This window comes from Oncorhynchus kisutch, unplaced genomic scaffold, assembly GCF_002021735.2.
Source record: "Oncorhynchus kisutch isolate 150728-3 unplaced genomic scaffold, Okis_V2 Okis09a-Okis19a_hom, whole genome shotgun sequence".
Classification (NCBI taxonomy): Eukaryota; Metazoa; Chordata; class Actinopteri; order Salmoniformes; family Salmonidae; genus Oncorhynchus; species Oncorhynchus kisutch.
In genome coordinates, this window is record NW_022261985.1 from 4,141,372 (window position 1) to 4,162,409 (window position 21,038).

Below are 21,038 nucleotides of genomic sequence, written 5' to 3' on the forward strand. Positions count from 1 at the left end.
CGAGAATCTGTGGAAAGAACTGAAAACTGCTGTTCACAAATGCTCTCCATCCAACCTCACTGAGCTCGAGCTGTTTTGCAAGGAGGAATGGGAAAAAATGTCAGTCTCTCGATGTGCAACACTGATAGAGACATACCCCAAGCGACTTACAGCTGTAATCGCAGCAAAAGGTGGCGCTACAAAGTATTAACTTAAGGGGGCTGAATAATTTTGCACGCCCAATTTTTCAGTTTTTGATTTGTTAGAAAAGTTTGAAATATCCAATAAATGTCGTTCCACTTCATGATTGTGTCCCACTTGTTGTTGATTCTTCACAAAAAAATAGTTTTATATCTTTATGTTTGAAGCCTGAAATGTGGCAAAAGGTCGCAAAGTTCAAGGGGGCCGAATACTTTCGCAAGGCACTGTATATGGGGCATACAATAATCTCAACTCTGTAGATTTGGCTGCAGAGACAGACTCCGTACATCATTTATTTTGGTATTGCCCCTATGTAGCTTGTCTCTGGTCACAGGTTCAGGAATGGTAAAAAAAAACAACAACATTCATTTAAAATGAACCTTACAAATAGCAGTGTTGGGCAATTTGGAAAGCCACAGTCAGTCAAATAATATTACTGGTAGTAAAAGTTGACATCTCTGGCTCACAATCTGTGGATACTATACGATTAGAAAGGTTCAAAATGTATATAAAACATCACAGCACAATTCAAAAATATATTGCACATGTAAACCAAACGACGGTGGTCTATGGCGATAGGCTGAGAGTGGCTGAGGGTGGGAGTAAGGAGTCTATGTTCAGTCATGTATTATTCTGTAATTACTGTATGTGCAGTCGTGGCCAAAAGTGTTGAGAATTACATATATTAATTTTCACAAAGTCTGCTACCTCAGTTTGGAGGATGGCAATTTGCATATACTCCAGAATGTTATGAAGAGTGATCATTTGCCATTCAAATGAACTGAATCCCCCAAAAACATTTCCACTGCATTTCAGCCCTGCCACAAAAGGACCAGCTGACATCATGTCAATGATTCTCTCGGTAACACAGGTGTGAGTGTTGACGAGGACAAGGCCAGAGATCACTCTGTCATGCTGATTGAGTTCGAATAACAGACTGGAAGCTTCAAAAGGAGGGTGGTGCTTGGAATTATTGTTCTTCCTCTGTCATCCATGGTTACCTGCAAGGAAACACGTGTCTTCATCATTGCTTTGATATTCTTCAAAAGGTACAGGGATTGGACTGCTGAGGACTGGGGTAGAGTCATTTTCTCTGATGAATCCCCTTTCCGATTGTTTGGGGCATCCGGAAAAAAGCTTGTCCGGCGAAGACAAGGTGAACGCTACCATCAGTCCTGTGTCATGCCAACAGTAAAGCATCCTGATACCATTCATGTGTGGGGTTGCTTCTCAGCCAAGGGAGTGGGCTCACTCACAATTTTGCCTAAGAACACAGCCATGAATAAAGAATGGTACCAACACATCCTCCGAGAGCAACTTCTCCCAGGAACAGTTTGGCGACGAACAATGTATTTTCCAGCATGATGGAGCACCTTGCCATAAGGCAAAATTGATAAGTGACTCGGGGACCAAAACATAAATATTTTGGGTCCATGGCCAGGAAACTCCAGACCTTAAACCCATTGAGAACTTGTGGTCAATCCTCAAGAGGTGGGTGGACAAACAAAAACCCACAAATTCTGACAAACTCCAAGCATTAATTACGCAAGAATGGGCTGCCATCAGTCAGGATGTGGCCCAGAAGTTAATTGACAGCATGCCAGGGCGGATTGCAGAGGCCTTGAAAAAGAAGGGTCAACACTGCAAATATTGACTCTTTACATCAACTTCATGTAATTGTCAATAAAAGGCTTTGACACTTATGAAATGCTTGTAGTTATACTTCAGTATTCCATAGTAACATCTGACAAAAATATCTAAAGACACTGAAGCAGCAAACTTTGTGAAATTAATATTTGTGTCATTCTCAAACCTTTTGGCCGACTGTACAGTACCAGACCTACTAATTCCTGCGGGTTTTATTTGTTCTATTTTATACGTTGTAGAATAATAGTGAAGACATCAAAACTATGAACTAACACATATGGAATCATGTAGTAACCAAAAAAAGTGTTAAACAAATCAAAATATATTTTATATCTGAGATTCTTCAAAGTAGCCCCCCTTTTGCCTTGATCACAGCATTGCACACTTTTGTAGCAGAAAAACTGTAAAAAAAACATGGGTTAATAAAAAAAGTAAATGTTACTTGTTTAATGAATAACATAACTTCCATGTAAACAATGAGTCGTTGGGACCTCCCAGGATGTCACAAAATGGTCGCCTAAAGTCGTCAGGACGTTGTGTCATGGTTCCCTAGAGGATCTGTCTAATTCCTGGCTGGTCTCGAGGACGTTTTTAAGGAATTATTGGGATGTTGTGTCATGGTCCCTAAAGGTTCATGGGACGTTGTGCCATGCTCTCTCCTGGAGGTTTTTGTCTAGTTCCCGGTTTGTTCCGAGGACGTTACCCGATGCTCATAAAGAAATGCCCAATCCCCCCCCCCAAAAAAATTGTTTACCCAGGGCACACGCACCCTAGTTTCATTACACATCACCCTTTGTTACTGTTGCCAAGCCCATCAAGGCCCTGATTGGTGAACCACTGATCCAGTCACAGCTCTTTGTCTTTTGGCAATGCTAGGGACAGCCACCCCTACACAAACAGTGCTTTTAACAGTGTTTTACACCCACATATTTGAGAATGTTCCCCTAGGCGGCTTCCACCCAGTTACCTAACCCTGAACCTTAGAGGCTGCTGCCCTATATACATAGACATGAATTCACTGGCCACTTGCATAATGGAACACTAGTCACTTTAATAATATTTACATACTGCTTTACTCATCTCATATGTATATAATATATTCTGTTCTAGTGTCTTTTAGTCAATGCCACTCTGACATGGCTCGTCCTAATATTTACATGCAGCTTTACTCATCTCATATGTATATAATATATTCTGTTCTAGTGTATTTTAGTCTATGCCACTCTGACATGGCTCGTCCTAATATTTATATATTCCTTAATTCCATTATTTTACTTTTTGGTTTGTGTGTATTCCTGCTGTGCCACAAAATCTGTAGAATTTCAGAAGTTCCCTACTCATTCATTACCTATAATACATCTATGCACGTAACAAAACAATGCCATCTGCACTAATATTTTAGTCATCAGTTAATCTGACCATTCTCTCAGACTTCATTTACTTATTCCAGCTATGTTTGTCTGAGCGTGTACTCAGAATCGTCCACATCCTGACTTTTTAAGTTCATCTTGTGACTAAATAGATCTTTGTCATAATGTTCTTTCTTTCAGTTTTAATCCTGTTTTCCTCCTTTGTGTATTTTTTTCACATGCGTCAGTAAGTTAGACTTTTGAGTGAAGCTTTTCCCGCAATCATTACAGCTAAATGGTTTCTCTCCTGTGTGAGTGAGTTTATGGTTTCTTAGGTTCCCCTTCTGATTGAAGCTTTTCCCACAGTCACCACAGCTAAATGGTTTCTCTCCTGTGTGAGTCAGTTTATGCTTCTTTAGGGACCCCTTCTGATTAAAGCTTTTCCCACAGTTATCACAGCTAAATGGTTTCCCTCCTGTGTGAGTCCGTTTATGGATCCGTAGGTTCCCCTCCTGATTGAAGCTTTTCCCAGTCTCCACAGCTAAATGCTTTCTCTCCTGTGTGAGTCAGCATATGGCTCCTTAGGTTCCACTTATGAATGAAGCTTTTCCCACAGTCTCCACAGCTAAATGATTTATTTCCTGTGTGAGTCAACATATGGTTCTTTAGGTTCCCCTTCAAATTAAAGCTTTTCCCACAGTCTCCACAGCTAAATGGTTTCTCTCCCACTCCTGTGTGAATCCTCATGTGCTTGGACAGATATCCTTTGAGTTTGAAGGTCTTGGCACAAACAGGGCAGGTGCAGGGTCTCCCACTGTGACAGAGGCGGATATGGGCCTTTAGTTTACAGGTGGAGGTGCAGCGTTTTCTGCAGAAACTGCATTCACGGAGTCTCTTCTTGTAGAGAGTCATATGCCTCTGCAGGTCAGCTTTCAGAGCAAAGTTTTCACCACATTCACAGCAGTGGTGAGTTTTTCTAGACGTGCTGGAAGAATGTTCCGCCATCGATGGGCTGGGATCCAACGATGGGCTGCTGTCAAGTGCCGCTGGGTCGCTGCTTAAGGTGGAGCTGTGGCTGGAGGCATTGTTTTGATTATCTGGAGGGTCACAGGGAATGTTGAGACCCTTAAGGTGGGTCACAGTAACAAAAGGTGTGAGAACCACTTGTTTAGGATCACTCTCTCTGTTCTCCACAGTCTGGGTTTGGGGAGAAGTGAAGGACTGAAATGGGTCCTCCTGGTCACATTCACTTTTCACACAGGAAGGAGTGATTTTGAAATCAGCCTCCAGCCCTTGAAGCTGGTCTTCCTCCTGACTGGTCCTGAGTTCCTCCTGTTCCTCTTTAATCTGTGGAAGCTCTGGGTTCTCCTGCCCCAGACTGGGGCTCCACTCCTGCTCACAGTGCTGCTGCTCAGGGAGAACCTCCTCCTCAGAGACAGAGAGCTGCAGGGAGTCTGGAGGAAAGGAGCGAGGAGCAAAGGTTATCTATAGAGCCTTTAGACAGTCGTCACTAGCTGGCACAGCCACAGTCATAAATCCCACCTATTTCTAAAATGCATCTTCTTAAAGCAGAACTGAACTCAAGAACCAATTTCTCTAATTGAAAACAGCATGTGACCAGGAACTCTGCCAGAGCACGTGGATAGTTAAAGGCCATGAGCAGTCAGAAGTATGTGTTTCATGAAATTGGATGATATTTGAAGGAAACCAGATTAAAGTATGATGACCAAAGTGTGAAAATGACTGTTGCTTCTACATTGATAAAGTCTGATCATAAAGTTACTGGTTCCCTCCCCCATGTCAAACACTTGGACTCATTATTAAGGGGACAAGGTGACATCACTTAATTTTAATGTGTGCTAACATAATATTCTCTTCTCTTTAAATAAGTACTGCATTGTCACAAACATCGGAGAAGTCGTGTTTGCAGAGGGGCGTGGTTTATATAGCTGGTCATGGCTCACATCAACACCAAACCCTAGACCCACACCAATTTGCATACCGCCCCAACAAATCCATGGGTTGGGAGTAAAAGCTGTTAGGAAGCCTTTTGGACCTAGATTTGGTACTCCAGTACCGCTTGCTGTGCATTAACAGACAGAACAGTCTATGACTAGGGTGGCTGAAGTCTGACAATTTTTAGGGCCTTCCTCTGACACCGTCTGGTATAGAGGTCCTGGATGGCAGGAAGCTTGGCCCCGAGCAGTTGCCATACCAGGCAGTAATGCAACCAGTCAGGATGCTCTCGATGGTCCAGCTGTAGAACCTTTTGAGGATCTGAGGACAATTACAAAATATGTTCAGTCTCCTGAGGTGGAATAGGCTTTGTCGTGCCCTCTTCACAACTGTTTTAGTGTGTTTGGACCATGATATCTATGCATACTCACTTTAACTCTATCTACATGTACATATTGCCTCAATTACCTCGACTAACATGTGCCCCCCACACTGACTCTGTACCGGTACCCCCTGTATATAGCCTCGCTACAGTTACAAATAAAATTGTGGTCACACCAGATCTGAACAGATTTCTGATCAACCCCCCCCCCCCTACCTTTTTAAGATATATGTGACCAACAGATGGATATCTGCATTCCCGTTAATGTGAAATCCATAGATTAGGGCACAATGAATTTATTTCAATTGATTTAATTCCTTATGTTAACTGTAACTTAGTAAAATGTTAGAAATTGTTAAATGTATTTATATTTTTGTTCAGCGTAGCCATCTGAAGATCTACATACGAACCTATCCTACATAGTTTTATCTCCGGTGTGATCCGCAGCAGTCTCCGTAACCGATCATTCTCCTCGTGGTACTCCGCTACCGTTTCTTCAACTGCCCCGAAAATCTCCACAGCTGCCGCCGTTAAACGCTCATTTAAAAACACACGAAACGACTGGAGTTTAGACATGTTTTAGTCGACTGAAAGTTGGGTATTCAGCATGTATGTTTTCGCGGACGAGGACAAACAAACCCAAACAAACTCTCCCTACCGTTTTACTTCCGTATTGTTTTGTTCTGTTTTTGTCAGCGGGAAACGAGACCAGAAACAAATCACAGCGCCCCCATGGTGATCGGGTTTTACTACAGGCTACAGACCAATGATACTGGGAATAGATGCTGTAGCTCAGGGATTCTTGAAAGACGGGACAAACTCCACCTTTTTCACACAAATATTTTTCTTCATATAAACAACATTTGAAATATACATTTTGATGAACCAGATATACATGAAAAAAATTAGGATGTTTTCTGAAAATGCAACTAAGTGGATTTATGTCAACTCCATCTAACCCCATAAAAGGAAGTTCATGTTTACATTTATTGTCCAACAACTGTTTAAAGTCCTTGATTGTGTCATTCTAACATTAGATTATTCAAATATGTAATACAAATCTCCAAACGTTTTGTTTTATTTAATAGTACTATATCAGGGATGGTTAACTGGTGACCCAGCCTTTTGAAGGCCCTCAGATCAATTTCCGTAAGCAGTTAAATCATTTTTAAAAATTCAGTTGGGGTCTCCACTAATTGTTGGGCGTTATAATATCTAATGTAATGTAGTAAAATACACAAGGTGCAATATTGAAATGTAGTTGTGCATCAGCAGTTTCTCTCTTGATATATCAGCCACTGACAGTCACTCAATTATCTTATGTCAGCTAACATTTTTTAGACTGGTAAATTAGTTTAACGGCTTAGCTATCTAAACTTAGTAATCATGATCGAATTACCGGACGGCGGGCATTTTGGCATGTCTTTCTAGATTCAGAACTTAAAACAACATTTATAGTTATACATCAACCCTTAAGATGTCCTTTTGCTGCAGTAGGATGTGATGCAGACACCTCTTAATCAGAGGGACACTGAGGAGCAAACATGTGTTTAGTTTTATTTACTCAACATGCATTAGTCTAGAAGCCTGTATGTATAGAATGAAATAAGTCCTCTTTCTGGGAACATTTAAGCAGATACCTCATCTACACCTTTCTATTGTATTAATGTATACTCCTTCACATTGGGATAAATCTGGATAACATACATGTTTGTACTTTGACACTCCTGGTGTTGACAACCAAATAATTTTACAGTCACCCTTGACCCCGCAGTACACAACATCTATTCGATGACATCCCCTTATGGTCAGTCATGTCTGGTCCTGTTTAGCTGTAATACAGTGTGTGTGTTAAGTAATGGGTAACATGTCCAACAGAGCCATCTAGTGGGGAGAAAGGAGAAATGTCAGCACTGAGTTCATTAGCAGTGCCACTGTCAGACTTGTGACATGACCTGAAAAGGCAGTATTTTCCTCTAAAAAGCCCCGGAGAGTGTTGAGAGACTGAGTACACGCTCATAGACTCACATCTATTGGTTGGTGGAGGACAATACGATGATACCTCTCCTAGGGACCTGCTCTCCATGCTTCAGGATTAAAGTTTCTCTGGTCTCTGATCTATTCTATTGGTAACCTGCTGTTTCTCTCCACAGTGCTCTCTGCTACTCTCTGGTCTAGTTACTTTACATCTGTCTGGAGGGAGAAATAGATGTCACAGAATCAGTTTATGGTCCCTAGGCTCCCCTTCTGATTAAAACTTTCCCACAGTCATGGTTTCTCTCCTGTGTGAGTCAGCATATGTAAAGATAAGGTCCGTTTATAACTGAAACATTTCCCACAGTCATGATTTCTCTCCTGTGTGAGTCAGCATATGTAAAGATAAGGTCCGTTTATAACTGAAACATTTCCCGCAGTCACCACAGCTAAATGGTTTCTCTCCTGTGTGAGTCACCATGTGCATTGTTACGTGTTGCTTTCAAGCAAAGCTTATCCCACAGTGACCACACTTAAATTATTTCTCCCCTGTGTGAATCCTCATGTGCTTGGACAGATCTCCTTTGAGTTTGAAAGTCTTGCCATAAATAGAACAGGTGCAGAGTTTTCCACTTTGACAGAAGCGGACATGGGCCTTCAGCTTACAGGTGGAGTTGTATCGTTTTCTGCAGAAGTAGAGAGTCACATGACTCTTCAGGTCAGCTTTCAGAGCAAACATTTCACCACAGTCACGGCAGTGGTGAGTTTTTCTAGACGTGCTGGGTTTGAAACAATGTTCCGCCATCGATGGGTTGGGATCCAATGGAGGACTGGGATCCAATGGAAGGCTGGGATCCAATGGAGGGCTGGGATCCAATGGTGGGCTGGGATCCAATGGTGGGCTGGGATCCAATGGAAGGCTGGGATCCAATGGAAGGCTGGGATCCAATGGAAGGCTGGGATCCAATGGAAGGCTGGGATCCAATGGTGGGCTGGGATCCAATGGAAAGCTGGGATCCAATGGTGGGCTGGGATCCAATGGTGGGCTGGGATCCAATGGTGGGCTGGGATCCAATGGAAGGCTGGGATCCAATGGTGGGCTGGGATCCAATGGAAGGCTGGGATCCAATGGAAGGCTGGGATCCAATGGTGGGCTGCCGTCAAGTCCTACTACGATTCTGCTTACAGATGAGTTGTGGCTAGAGGCATTGTTTTGATCCTCTGGAGGGTCACAGGAAATGTAGAGACACTTAAGGTGGGTCACAGTAAGAAAATGTGTGAGTTCCACTTGTTTAGGGTCACTCTCTCTGTTCTCCACAGTCTGGTTTTGGGGAAGGGTCAAGGACTGAGGTGGGTCCTCCTTATCACATTCACTTTTCATACAGGAAGGAGTGAATTTGATATCAGCCTCCAGCCCTTGAAGCTGATCTTCCTCCTGACTGGTCCCGAGTTCCTCCTGTTCCTCTTTAATCTGTTTTTCATGAAACTGATATTTGAAGGAAACCAGACCAAAGTATGAGAAATGACTGTTGCTTCTACATTGATAAAGTTGGATCATACTGGTCCCCTCCCACATGTCAAACACATGGATTCAAGGCGTGTTTGCAGAGGATGTGGTTTATATAGCTGGTCATGGCTCACATCAACACCATTATCTCAGAAACCCTAGAACATTATCTCAGAAACCCTAGAACCACTCCAATTTGCATACCACCCCAACAGATCCACAGATGATGCAATCTCTATTGCCCTCCACACTGCCCTTTCCCACCTAGACAAAAGGAACACCTATGTGAGAATGCTGTTCATTGACTACACCTCAGCGTTCAACACCATAGTGCCCTCAAAGCTCATCACTAAGCTAAGGATCCTGACTAAACACCTCCCTCTACAACTGGATCCTGGACTTCCTGACGGGCCACCCCCAGGTGGTAAGGGTTGGTAACAACACACCTGCTTGCTGGTTAGCCATTTAGGAGTCTTATGGCTTGGGGGTAGAAGCTGTTAAGAAGCCTTTTGGACCTAGACTTGGTGCTCCTGTACCGCCTGCCTTGCGGTAGCAGAGAGAACAGTCTATGACTAGGGTGGCTGGAGTCTGACAATTTTTAGAGCCTTCCTCTGACACCGCCTGGTATAGAGGCCCTGGATAGCAGGAAGCCTGGCCCGATGCAACCAGTCAGGATGCTCTCGATGGTGCAGCTCTGGAACCTTTTGAGGATGAGGACCCACGCTAAATGTTTTCAGACTCCTGAGGGGGAAGAGGCTTTGTCATGCCCTCTTCACAGCTGTCTTAGTGTGTTTGGACCATGATATCTAGGCATAGTCACAACATATACTTATTACTTCAACTAACCTGTGCCCCCACACATTGACTCTGTACCGGTACCCCCTGTATATAGCCTCGCTACTGTTATTTTATTGCAGCTCTGTAAATATTTTAACTAACCTCTTTTTCTTAAATGCATTTTTGGTTTAATGGCCTGTAAATTAAGTATTCTGCGAATGTGACAAATACAATTTGGTGGCCACACCAGATACTGACTGGTTTTCTGATTTACCCCCCAACCCACACACTTTTTTTTAACGGTATCTGTGACCAACATATGCATATTTGCATTCCCATTCATGTGAAATCCATAGATTAGGCCTAATTGATTGAATTCCTTATATGGTCTGTAACTCAGTAAAATCTTAGAAATTGTTGCGTCCATATTTTTGTTCATTGTAGCCATCTGAAGATCTACATACGAACCTATTCTACATAGTTTTATCTCCGGTGTGATCCGCAGCAGTCTCCGATCATTCTCCTCGTGGTACTCCGCTACCGTTTCTTCAACTGCCCCAAAAATCTCGCCAGCTGCCGCGCTTAAACGCTCATTTAAAAACACACGAAACAACTGTAGTTTTGACATGTTTCAGTCAACGGAGAGTTTGGTATTCAGCTAGTATGTTTACATCCACGAGGAAAGAATGGTGAACATCCAAAAATCTGATGTTATACAGAGTTGACAAAAATGTTATGTTTCTTCATTCAAGTGGTATGCAAAGTAGCAATTTTCTTTTTCCTCAGTTGCTTCAACATGTTTGAACCAAATATACTATTCTATCAGGGAGATGGAGGTGATAGTTTATGGTTGTGAATATGGTGATTTCAATCTTATGTGTTTAAATCTATCAAAAGTTTAGAACAGAACACACTGGTCTTGTTGCACTGCAAGTAATGAGGAGATGAAGAAGGAGTCCTTGCTCATTCCTGATTCATTTTAGACAAATCTGAATGAGTTGACCTAATCTCCGGACACGTTTTTTAGGAATCACAGTTTTGAGATAAATATTATTTCAAGTCAGACAGGATTATTACAAGGATCTATATATGATACTTTTAGTTAACATTTATTATTGTTTGTTTTTAGAATTTTAAAATACTTTGATGGTTTGAATTTGGGATCATTTACTCCAGACAAGAGCAAAGTACAGACATGGAAATTAATAATACTACAAATATGATCAAATTCCCCTACATTGTTTTACTCAAATAATGCAACAAAATCTATTTTTTTCAACTATAAAAATAATGTTTCCTGCTGAACAAGGATTGTTCCGACTTAAGAATTCCTGAACTGTCCACCTTGATTTTGGCTAGCTTTTTTCACATTACCTTTCAAAAGGAATTATTGACTTTTCCCCCCAAGACAGTCACACTCATGCACAGGACAGGACGGCCTAGAGAGAGAGGAGAAAAAATACTGTTCCCAGAACACTGACTTCTGTTTCATTCCACAGGATACTAAACTCAGCAAAAAAAAAGTGTTAAAAACCCGTTACAATGAAGATCTGTGAAGTTATTTGGACTTTTCTGAATTATCTTTGAATGACAGAGTCCTGAAAAAGGGATGTTTCTTTTTTCCTAGAGTTTAGATCTAGTAGAGAGAAACAGGAGAGTGTTGTGACTCTCTCTCTATAATGTCCTGTTGTGCAAGACAAAAGATGTCCTCTTTCTGGGAGCATTTAAGCAGATACCTCATCTACACCTCTTTCTATTGTAGTAGACTAATGCATACAGTGAAAGTCCCACTCCTCCACATTGTGGTCAATCTGGATAACACACACCTGTTTACTTTGACTCTCCTGGTGTTGTGAACCTAATCCTGATTTACAGTCACCTCTGACCCCACAGTACACAACATCTACAACATCTCCCCTCATTCCCAGGGTCAGTCCAGGTCAGTCATGTCTGGTTCAGTTTAGCATGAGCTTGTTTGGTTGTAATACAATGTGTTTAGTAAGGTTTGATATACTGAGATACTGCAGTCACATCTTAAACAGGGCAATCTAGTGGGGAGACATCTTAAACAGTGCCATCTAGTGGTAGGAAAGCAGAAGTGTCGCCACTGAGTTCATAATACAGTGGGATCTACAATAATTGATTATCAAATTATCTTTGATAAAGATTAGCAATAATGTATAAAATAAATCATTCAAATACTGAGCTATAAGGTATTATTTTATACAATTTTCCCCCAAAAGGTATTCTTATTGCAATAAAACGGACTCCAAAATGACAACATTATTTACCATTCATTTCTACTGGGCACAAAATAATCTGAAACGAAAACAAACTTTTGTAGAGTTCATAGAGTCACAGGCTCGATTTCGTATTTCATCTACTTTATTTATTACAATCTTCAGGGGTGTCAATGTTTACCACCACTCTTTTGAGAGAAAAAATATATTTCTATGAGCATTTATATTCATTTAAAATAATATACTTTCCCATTTTTTTTAAGCATACAAAATAGCTCAGCATTTGAATGATTTATTTTATACAGTCATGATTGCTCATATTTATCAAGGACGTCAATCAGTTCAGACTCCATTGTATATGCCATTTAGCAGGAGATTTTATCCAAAGGGCATACATTTTACAAACGGGTTAGCTGTGACACTGTTAGAGGTATTTTCTTCTAAAAAGGTATTTTCCTCTAAAAAGCCTTGGAGAGTGTTGAGACTAGAAACCTCATTCTGTGACCTCTATCTCTCCCTCCAGACAGATGTAAAGTAACTAGACCAGAGAGTAGCAGAGCACTGTGGAGAGAAACAGCAGGTTACCAATAGAATAGATCAGAGACCAGAGGAACTTTAATCCTGAAGCATGGAGAGCAGGTCCCTAGGAGAGGTATCATCATGCTGTCCTCCACCAACCAATAGATGTGAGTCTATGAGCGTGTACTCAGAGTATTGTCCACATCCTGCCTTTTTATTCTAATCTTGTGACTAAACAGTTCCTTAACATTTCCTCCTGTTTTCCTCCTTTGTGGATGTTTTTAACATGCGTCAGTAAGTTAGACTTGTGATTGAAACTTTTCCCACAGTCAGCACAGCTAAATGGTTTATCTTCTGTGTGAGTCAGTTCATGCTTCTTTAGGTTCCCCTTCAAATTGAAGCTTTTCCCACAGTCACCACATATAAAAAGTTTCTCTCCTGTGTGAGTCCGTATATGCCTACTTAGGTCCCCTCTCTGATAGAAGCTTTTCCCACAGTCTCCACAGATAAATTGTTTCTCTCCTGTGTGAGTCAGTCTATGCTTCCGTAGGGTCCCCTTCTGACTGAATCTTTTTCCGCAGTCAGCACAGCTAAATGCTTTCTCTCCTGTGTGAATCGGAATATGATCAGTAAGGTTCCCCTTGCGATTGAAGCGCTTCCCACAGTCTCCACAACTAAATGATTTCTCCCCTGTGTGAATCCTCATGTGCTTGGACAGATCTGCTTTGAGTTTGAAGTTCTTGCTACAAACAGGGCTGGTGCAGGGTTTCCTGCCGCGACAGAGTCGGACATGGGCCGTCAGTTTACAGCTGGAGTTGTAGTGTTTTCTGCAGACGCGGCATTCGCTGGGTCTCTGCATGGCGAGAGTCACATGACTCTTCAGGTCAGCTTTCAGAGCAAACATTTCACCACAGTCACGGCAGTGGTGAGTTTTTCTAGACATGGTGCTGGGTTTGAAACAGTGTTCCCCCATCAATGGGTTTGGATCCAATGATGGGCTGGGATCCAATGGTGGGCTGCTGTCAAGTCCTACTGGGTTTCTGCTTACGGCTGAGCTGTGGCTGGAGGCATTGTTTTGATTATCTGGAGGGTCACAGGGAATGTTGAGACCCTTAAGGTGGGTCACAGTAACAAAAGGTGTGAGAACCACTTGTTTAGGATCACTCTCTCTGTTCTCCACAGTCTGGGTTTGGGGAAGAGTCAAGGACTGAAGTGGGTCCTCCTGATCACATTCATTTTTCACACAGGAAGGAGTGAATTTGAACTCTATGATATCAGCCTCCAGCCCTTGAAGCTGGTCTTCCTCCTGACTGGTCCTGAGTTCCTCCTGTTCCTCTTTAATCTGTGGAAGCTCTGGGTTCTCCTGCCCCAGACTGGGGCTCCACTCCTGCTCACAGTGCTGCTGATCAGGGAGAACCCCCTCCTCAGAGACAGAGAGCTGCAGGTAGTCTGGAGGAAAGGAGAGAGGAGCATAGGTTATCTATACAGCTTTTAGACATCAGGGTTGGGGTCAATTAGAAGTTAAAGCTAGAATCCTTAATTGCTACATAACTGTTTTGACTTATAAATGATTCTTGAAGAATAGAATGTATAAATGCCTCATGAGCTTAGTTGAACTGTCATCCCCCATCAGAACACATAGTTGAACTGTCATCCCCCATCAGAACACATAGTTGAACTGTCATCCCCCATCAGAACACATAGTTGAACTGTCATCCCCCATCAGAACACATAGTTCAACTGTCATCCCCCATCAGAACACATAGTTCAACTGTCATCCCCCATCAGAACACATAGTTCAACTGTCATCCCCCATCAGAACACATAGTTGAACTGTCATCCCCCATCAGAACACATAGTTCAACTGTCATCCCCCATCAGAACACATAGTTCAACTGTCATCCCCCATCAGAACACATAGTTCAACTGTCATCCCCCATCAGAACACATAGTTGAACTGTCATCCCCCATCAGAACACATAGTTGAACTGTCATCCCCCATCAGAACACATAGTTCAACTGTCATCCCCCATCAGAACACATCACATTAACTGTCATCCCCCATCAGAACACATAGTTGAACTGTCATCCCCCATCAGAACACATAGTTCAACTGTCATCCCCCATCAGAACACATAGTTCCAACCATGTTTTTGAGGCTATATTTACATTGTCTACAAACATTGGAGTTAACAAGCTTATATTTTAATGTTGATATCATGGATGGTCAGTCCTTACATCCATATCTCAGTCTATGAATTTGAGAGTGGTTTCATTTCTCCAGGCTCATCATCACCTTTTTACCAAAACAGGCAGGGTAACCCCACTTCATTATTGATTCAATTAAGGCCTCTGGGGAAGTAGATTCAAGTTAACAAAAAAAATCCAATTAAATAATTGATCAACTAGAATCTACTTCAATTACTTATCAATAAACGTTAGAAATAAATAGCTTATTATCTAATGTAAAAAATAATACAAGTTCATTTATAAAGTGGAATGATTTACTGGTTTTAATGAGAATGTGTTTTAGCAATGGTATTAGAAAAAGATAGGTAGGAAGATATGTAGAAACGGATTCTCCAATAGAAATCCCAGATCACGCCTGTAGGGCAATGTCATGACGACGTTAGCTAGCTAATCTAATTAGCAGAAACACTTAATCGGGTTCAAGCGAACTGAGCACACCCCAGGTGAGAATGTCAACATTAGTCTCCCGCCGAACTGCGCATGTGCAAGCCATCAACTCTTAGATATAAACTAGTTTTTGACGAAAATCAAAACGTGTCAGTTTGCCCCTTGATAAGGTTGTAGTAATGACATGTTCACCTACTTAAAACATTCGTCTGAATCTAGGTTGTGCTTTTAGAAATCGAGAAAATGAACAATTAAGGAGGAATATTTCACTTCTCTCATTGACTTCTCAAACCCCGGTCTGGTCTGCCAAGTCTTGCCTCGCAAGCGTTCCCGGAAGTCTGACGATGTTGGGCCTCAGGGTTTAGAAACGGTTACCAAACAGTTAAGGCATATTGAAATGATGATCACTGAACCCCTAAACAGTTTATTTATTGAGCAGATCTGCTAGCTATCAGTAGATCTACATACGAACCTATTCTGCATCGTTTTATCTCCGGTGTGACCCGCAGCAGTCTCCGTAGCCGATCATTCTCCTCCTGGTAGTCCGCTACCGTTTCTTCAACTACCCCGAAAATCTCCAAAGCTGCCGCTGTTAAACGCTCATTTAAAAACACACGAAACAATTGTAGTTTAGACATGTTTCTGTCGACGGAGAGTTGGGTATTCAGCTAGTATGGCTTCGTCCACGAGGAAAGAATGGTGGGCAAGAACAAAACAAACCCGCTCGAAGTTTTACTTCCGCGTTGTCTTTTCGTTTTTGTCAGCGGGTGGCGAGCCCAAACAAACGCCACAGCATCACCTTGTGGATGGGTTTTTTACTACACGCTACAGACCAATGATAATGTCAATCAGTTGAGGCTGGTGAGAGGAGCTACAGGAGGACGGATTGTAACCGTATCAAACACATCCGTTCCATTTATTCCATTCCAGCCATGACAATCACCAAATCAATCAATCAATCTTCTATATAATCTATAATCTCCTATAGTCTCCTATAGCTCCACCCACCAGCTCCCACTGACGGAAATATAACTACAGTCATGGAAAAAGTTTTGAGAATGACACGAATATACATTTTCACAAAGTGTGCTGCCTCAGCGTCTTTAGATATTTTTGTCAGACTTTACTATGGAATACTGAAGTATAATTACAAGCATTTCATAAGTGTCAAAGGCTTTTATTGACAATTACATGAAGTTGATGCGTGCATTCTGGCATAATCAATGCTTGGACTTTGTCAGAATTTGTGGGTTTTTGTTTGTCCACCCGCCTCTTGAGGATTGACCACAAGTTCTCAATGGGATTAAGGTCTGGGGAGTTTCCTGGCCATGGACCCAAAATATCCATGTTTTGTTCCCGAAGCCATTTAGTTATCCCTTTTGCCTTATGGCAAGGTGCTCCATCATGCTGGAAAATGCATTGTTCGTCACCAAACTGTTCCTGGATGGTTGGGAGAAGTTTCTCTCGGAGGATGTGTTGGTACCATTCTTTATTCATGGCTGTGTTCTTAGGCAAAATTGTGAGTGAGCCCACTCCCTTGGCTGAGAAACAACCCCACACATGAATGGTCTCAGGATGCTTTACTGTTGGCATGACACAGGACTGATGGTAGAGCTCACCTTGTCTTCTCCGGACAAGCTTTTTTCGGATGCCCCAATCAATCGGAAAGGGGATTCATCAGAGAAAATGACTTTACCCCAGTCCTCAGCAGTCCAATCCCTGTACCTTTTGCAGAATATCAGTCTGTCCCTGATGTTTTTCCTGGAGAGAAGTGGCTTCTTTGCTGCCGTTCTTGACACCAGGCCATCCTCCAAAAGTATTCGCCTCGCTGTGCGTGCAGATGCACTCACACCTGCCTAAGCATGATCTGTACTGGTGGTGCCCCGACCCCGCAGCTGAATCAACTTTAGGAGATGGTACTGGCACTTGCTGGCCTTTCTTGGGCGCCCTGAAGCCTTCTTCACAACAATTGAACCGCTCTCCTTGAAGTTCTTGATGATCTGATAAATGGTTGATTTAGGTGCAATCTTACTGGCAGTAATATCCTTGCCTGTGAAGCCCTTTTTGTGCAAAGCAATGATGAAGACACGTGTTTCCTCACAGGTAACCATGGTTGATAGAGGAAGAACAATGATTCCAAGCACCACCCTCCTTTTGAAGCTTCCAGTCTGTTATTCAAACTCAATCAGCATGACAGAGTGATCTACAGCCTTGTCCTCGTCAACACTCACACCTGTGTTAACGAGAGAATCACTGACATGATGTCCTTTTGTGGCAGGGCTGAAATGCATTGGAAATGGTTTTTTTGTGATTCAGTTCATTTGCATGGCAAAGAGGGACTTTGCAATTAATTGCAATTCATCTGATCACTCTTCATAACATTCTGGAGTATATGCAAATTGCCATCATACAAACTGAGGCAGCAGACTTTGTGAAAATTAATATTTGTGTCATTCTCAAAACTTTTGGCCACAACTGTAGATGGAAAAAAAGCTGTCCTTGAAACAATATTGATATATTTGTCAAAAGAGAGATCAGGGTCCAGAGTAATGCTGAGGTCCTTCACAGTTTTATTTGAGACGACTGTAGAACCATCAAGATTAATTGTCAGATTCAATAGAAGATCTCTTTGTTTCTTGGGACCTAGAACAAGCATCTCTGTTTTGTCCGAGTTTAGAAGTAGAACATTTGCCGCCATCCACTTCCTTATGTCTGAAACACAGGCTTCCAGGGAGGGACATTTTGGGCCTTCACCACGTTTCATCAAAATGTACAGCTGTGTGTCGTCGCATAGCAGTGAAAGTTAACATTATGTTCCGAATGACATCACCAAGAGGTAAAATATGTAGTGAAAACAATAGTGGTCCTAAAATGGAGCCTTGAGTAACACCAACATTTAAAGTTGATTTGTCAGAGGACAAACCATCCATAAGATCTAAACCAGGCCAGAACTTGTCCGTGTAGACCAATTTGGGTTTCCAATCTCTCCAAAAGAATGTGCTGATAGATGGTATCAAAAGCAGCACTAAGGAATTTGGAAGTTGGAATAAGGTCCAGTATGCAGCTTGAAGGTTTAGAGGCCTTGATTATTTTCATCAATATGTCAAGAGATATAGTATTAAAAAACTTGAGTGTCTCCCTTGATCCTAGGTCCTTGCAGTGTCGTGTAGACTCAGGACAACCAAGCTTTGGAGGAATACGCAGATTTAAAGAGGAGTCCGTAATTTGCTTTCTGATGATCATGATCTTTTCCTCAAAGAAGTTCATGAATTTATCACTGCTGAATTGAAGGCCATCCTCTCTTGGAGAATGCTGCTTTTTTAGTTAGCTTTGCGACAGTATCAAAAATACATTTAGGATTGTTCTTATTTTCCTCAATTAAGTTGGAAAAATAGGAAAAATAGTAACATCTCACAGCAAGAACTGGCAAATCTGGTGCAGTCCATGAGGAGGAGATGCACTGCAGTACTTAATGCAGCTGGTGGCCACACCAGATACCGACTGTTACTTTTGATTTTGAGCCCCCCCCTTTGTTCAGGGACACATTATTCCATTTCTGTTAGTGACATGTCTGTGGAACTTGTTCAGTTTATGTCTCAGTTGTTGCATCTTGTTATGTTCATACAAATATTGTATTTACACATGTTAAATTTGCTGAATATAAACGCAGTTGACAGTGAGAGGACATTTCTTTTTTTGCTGAGTTCAGGATATGGTAGAAAGAGTATGTGGCCTTTTCTGTAGCCTACAAGTTGGAGAGAAAATGTATGACAATGTAATGAGACGGACACTTTTTACATCATGCAGGTCTCTCCAATCAAATAGCTTAATAACTTAAATTTAAACCAATCAAATAAAAAATGAGTTGCCATGTTAACAAACAACATATCATAAAAACAGGATAGGTCAAAGTAAAATGGACATTATGGAATGAATAATCATGGGAGTTTCAACCCATTGTGGGAGTTTCATCCCATTGTGGGAGTTTCATCCCATTGTGGGAGTTTCATCCCATTGTGGGAGTTTCATCCCAAAATGGACATTATGGAATGAATAATCATGGGAGTTTCATCCCATTGTGGGAGTTTCATCCCAAAATGGACAATATGGAATGAATAATCATGGGAGTTTCAACCCATTGTGGGAGTTTCATCCCAAAATGGACAATATGGAATGAATAATCATGGGAGTTTCATCCCATTGTGGGAGTTTCATCCCAAAATGGACAATATGGAATGAATAATCATGGGAGTTTCATCCCATTGTGGGAGTTTCATCCCAAAATGGACAATATGGAATGAATAATCATGGAAGTTTCATCCCATTGTGGGAGTTTCATCCCAAAATGGACAATATGGAATGAATAATCATGGGAGTTTCATCCCATTGTGGGAGTTTCATCCCAAAATGGACAATATGGAATGGACAATCATGGGAGTTTCATCCCATTGTGGGAGTTTCTTCCCAAAATGGACAATATGGAATGGACAATCATGGGAGTTTCATCGCATTGTGGGAGTTTCATCCCAAAATAGACCATATGGAATGAATAATCATGGGAGTTTCATCCCATTGTGGGAGTTTCATCCCAAAATGGACAATATGGAATGGACAATCATGGGAGTTTCATCCCATTGTGGGAGTTTCATCCCAAAATGGACAATATGGAATGAATAATCATGGGAGTTTCATCCTATTGTCATGATCAGTAGTTTCAAGTTTGTATCTGTACATTTTTGACAAGCTATCTGTATCTGTAAATAAAATGTCATAGCGAAAAACTAAAATACTTGTGCATTTCCCCCTGTGTAAACACCTTGCAAAAGGACTGGTGAGAACTCCTGATCAAGTTGGGTGGCTGATATTCAGAGCTTAAATAGCCATATTGATTAGTGACAGGAATCAGGACTAATAAAACCAATGCAATGACCTGACGTTGGTGATTCTACTCAATCTGATATCTTGAAGTAGTTGTTTCCTTTACTCTGCGTGGGCCGTGGCTTTTGTGGAGGTAAAGATGCTTCGTGGGAGGCAGTTGTTGATATTTTTGGAGAGTCCCTGGTTCAAGCCCAGGTTGGGGTGAAGGACTGAAGCAACACTGACACACGCGTGTGTGTGTGACTGTCCAGCCAACAGTGTAGCATGAAGCTAACCGTTTGAGTATCAACAGCAGTACTCAAGTCTGCATCCCCTGTTTCCATGATTTATGTACCAGGGTTATCAGCCACAGTGTTCATCCCTGTTTCCATGATGTATGTACCAGGGTTATCATCCACAGTGTTCAACCCTGTTTCCATGATTTATGTACCAGGGTTATCATCCACAGTGTTCAACCCTGTTTCCATGATTTATGTACCAGGGTTATCACCCACAGTGTTCAACCATGTTTCCATGATTTATGTACCAGGGTTATCATCCACAGTGTTCAACCCTGTTTCCATGATTTATGTACCAAGGTTATCATCCACAGTGTTCATCCCTGTTTCCATGATGTATGTACCAGGGTTATAAACCACAGTGTTCAACCCTGTTTCCATGATTTATGTACCAGGGTTATCATCCACAGTGTTCAACCCTGTTTCCATGATTTATGTACCAATGTTATCATCCACAGTGTTCATCCCTGTTTCCATGATTTATGTACCAGGGTTATCATCCACAGTGTTCAACCCTGTTCCCATGATTTATGTACCAAGGTTATCATCCACAGTGTTCATCCCTGTTTCCATGATGTATGTACCAGGGTTATAAACCACAGTGTTCAACCCTGTTTCCATGATTTATGTACCAGGGTTATCATCCACAGAGGTGTAAAAAGGAGCTAAGACAAAACAAGGATAACACAATGATGACGTGACTCACAACAGAAA

The 21,038-nt window shown here is 41.8% G+C and overlaps 3 protein-coding genes across 4 annotated transcripts; all 3 read right to left on the reverse strand.

Annotated features, from left to right (window-relative positions):
- Nucleotides 1–1,904: 1,904 nt before the first annotated feature.
- On the reverse strand, nucleotides 1,905–6,205 carry LOC116360634 (zinc finger protein 251-like). 2 transcript variants are annotated; one of them, XM_031815647.1, is made up of 2 exons: nucleotides 5,925–6,205; nucleotides 1,905–4,630 (listed from the first exon to the last, which is right to left on the reverse strand). In XM_031815647.1, the coding sequence occupies exons 1-2, from the start codon at nucleotides 6,088–6,090 to the stop codon at nucleotides 3,666–3,668; spliced, it is 1,131 nt and encodes a 376-aa protein (XP_031671507.1). In that variant the 5' UTR covers nucleotides 6,091–6,205; the 3' UTR covers nucleotides 1,905–3,665. The 2 variants fall into 2 exon arrangements, 1 of the variants encoding a protein (XP_031671507.1); XR_004207035.1 differs by lacking the exon at nucleotides 1,905–4,630 and adding an exon at nucleotides 5,404–5,453.
- A 1,821-nt stretch (nucleotides 6,206–8,026) lies between these two features.
- Nucleotides 8,027–9,460, reverse strand: LOC116360519 (protein app1-like). The gene is made up of 2 exons (XM_031815225.1): nucleotides 9,442–9,460; nucleotides 8,027–8,709 (listed from the first exon to the last, which is right to left on the reverse strand). The coding sequence occupies exons 1-2, from the start codon at nucleotides 9,458–9,460 to the stop codon at nucleotides 8,027–8,029; spliced, it is 702 nt and encodes a 233-aa protein (XP_031671085.1).
- A 1,190-nt stretch (nucleotides 9,461–10,650) lies between these two features.
- Nucleotides 10,651–15,966, reverse strand: LOC116360611 (zinc finger protein 41-like). The gene is made up of 2 exons (XM_031815556.1): nucleotides 15,641–15,966; nucleotides 10,651–13,980 (listed from the first exon to the last, which is right to left on the reverse strand). Exons 1-2 carry the CDS (start codon nucleotides 15,804–15,806, stop codon nucleotides 12,746–12,748), a joined length of 1,401 nt encoding a protein of 466 aa, XP_031671416.1. The 5' UTR covers nucleotides 15,807–15,966; the 3' UTR covers nucleotides 10,651–12,745.
- Between the last annotated feature and the right edge of the window lie 5,072 nt (nucleotides 15,967–21,038).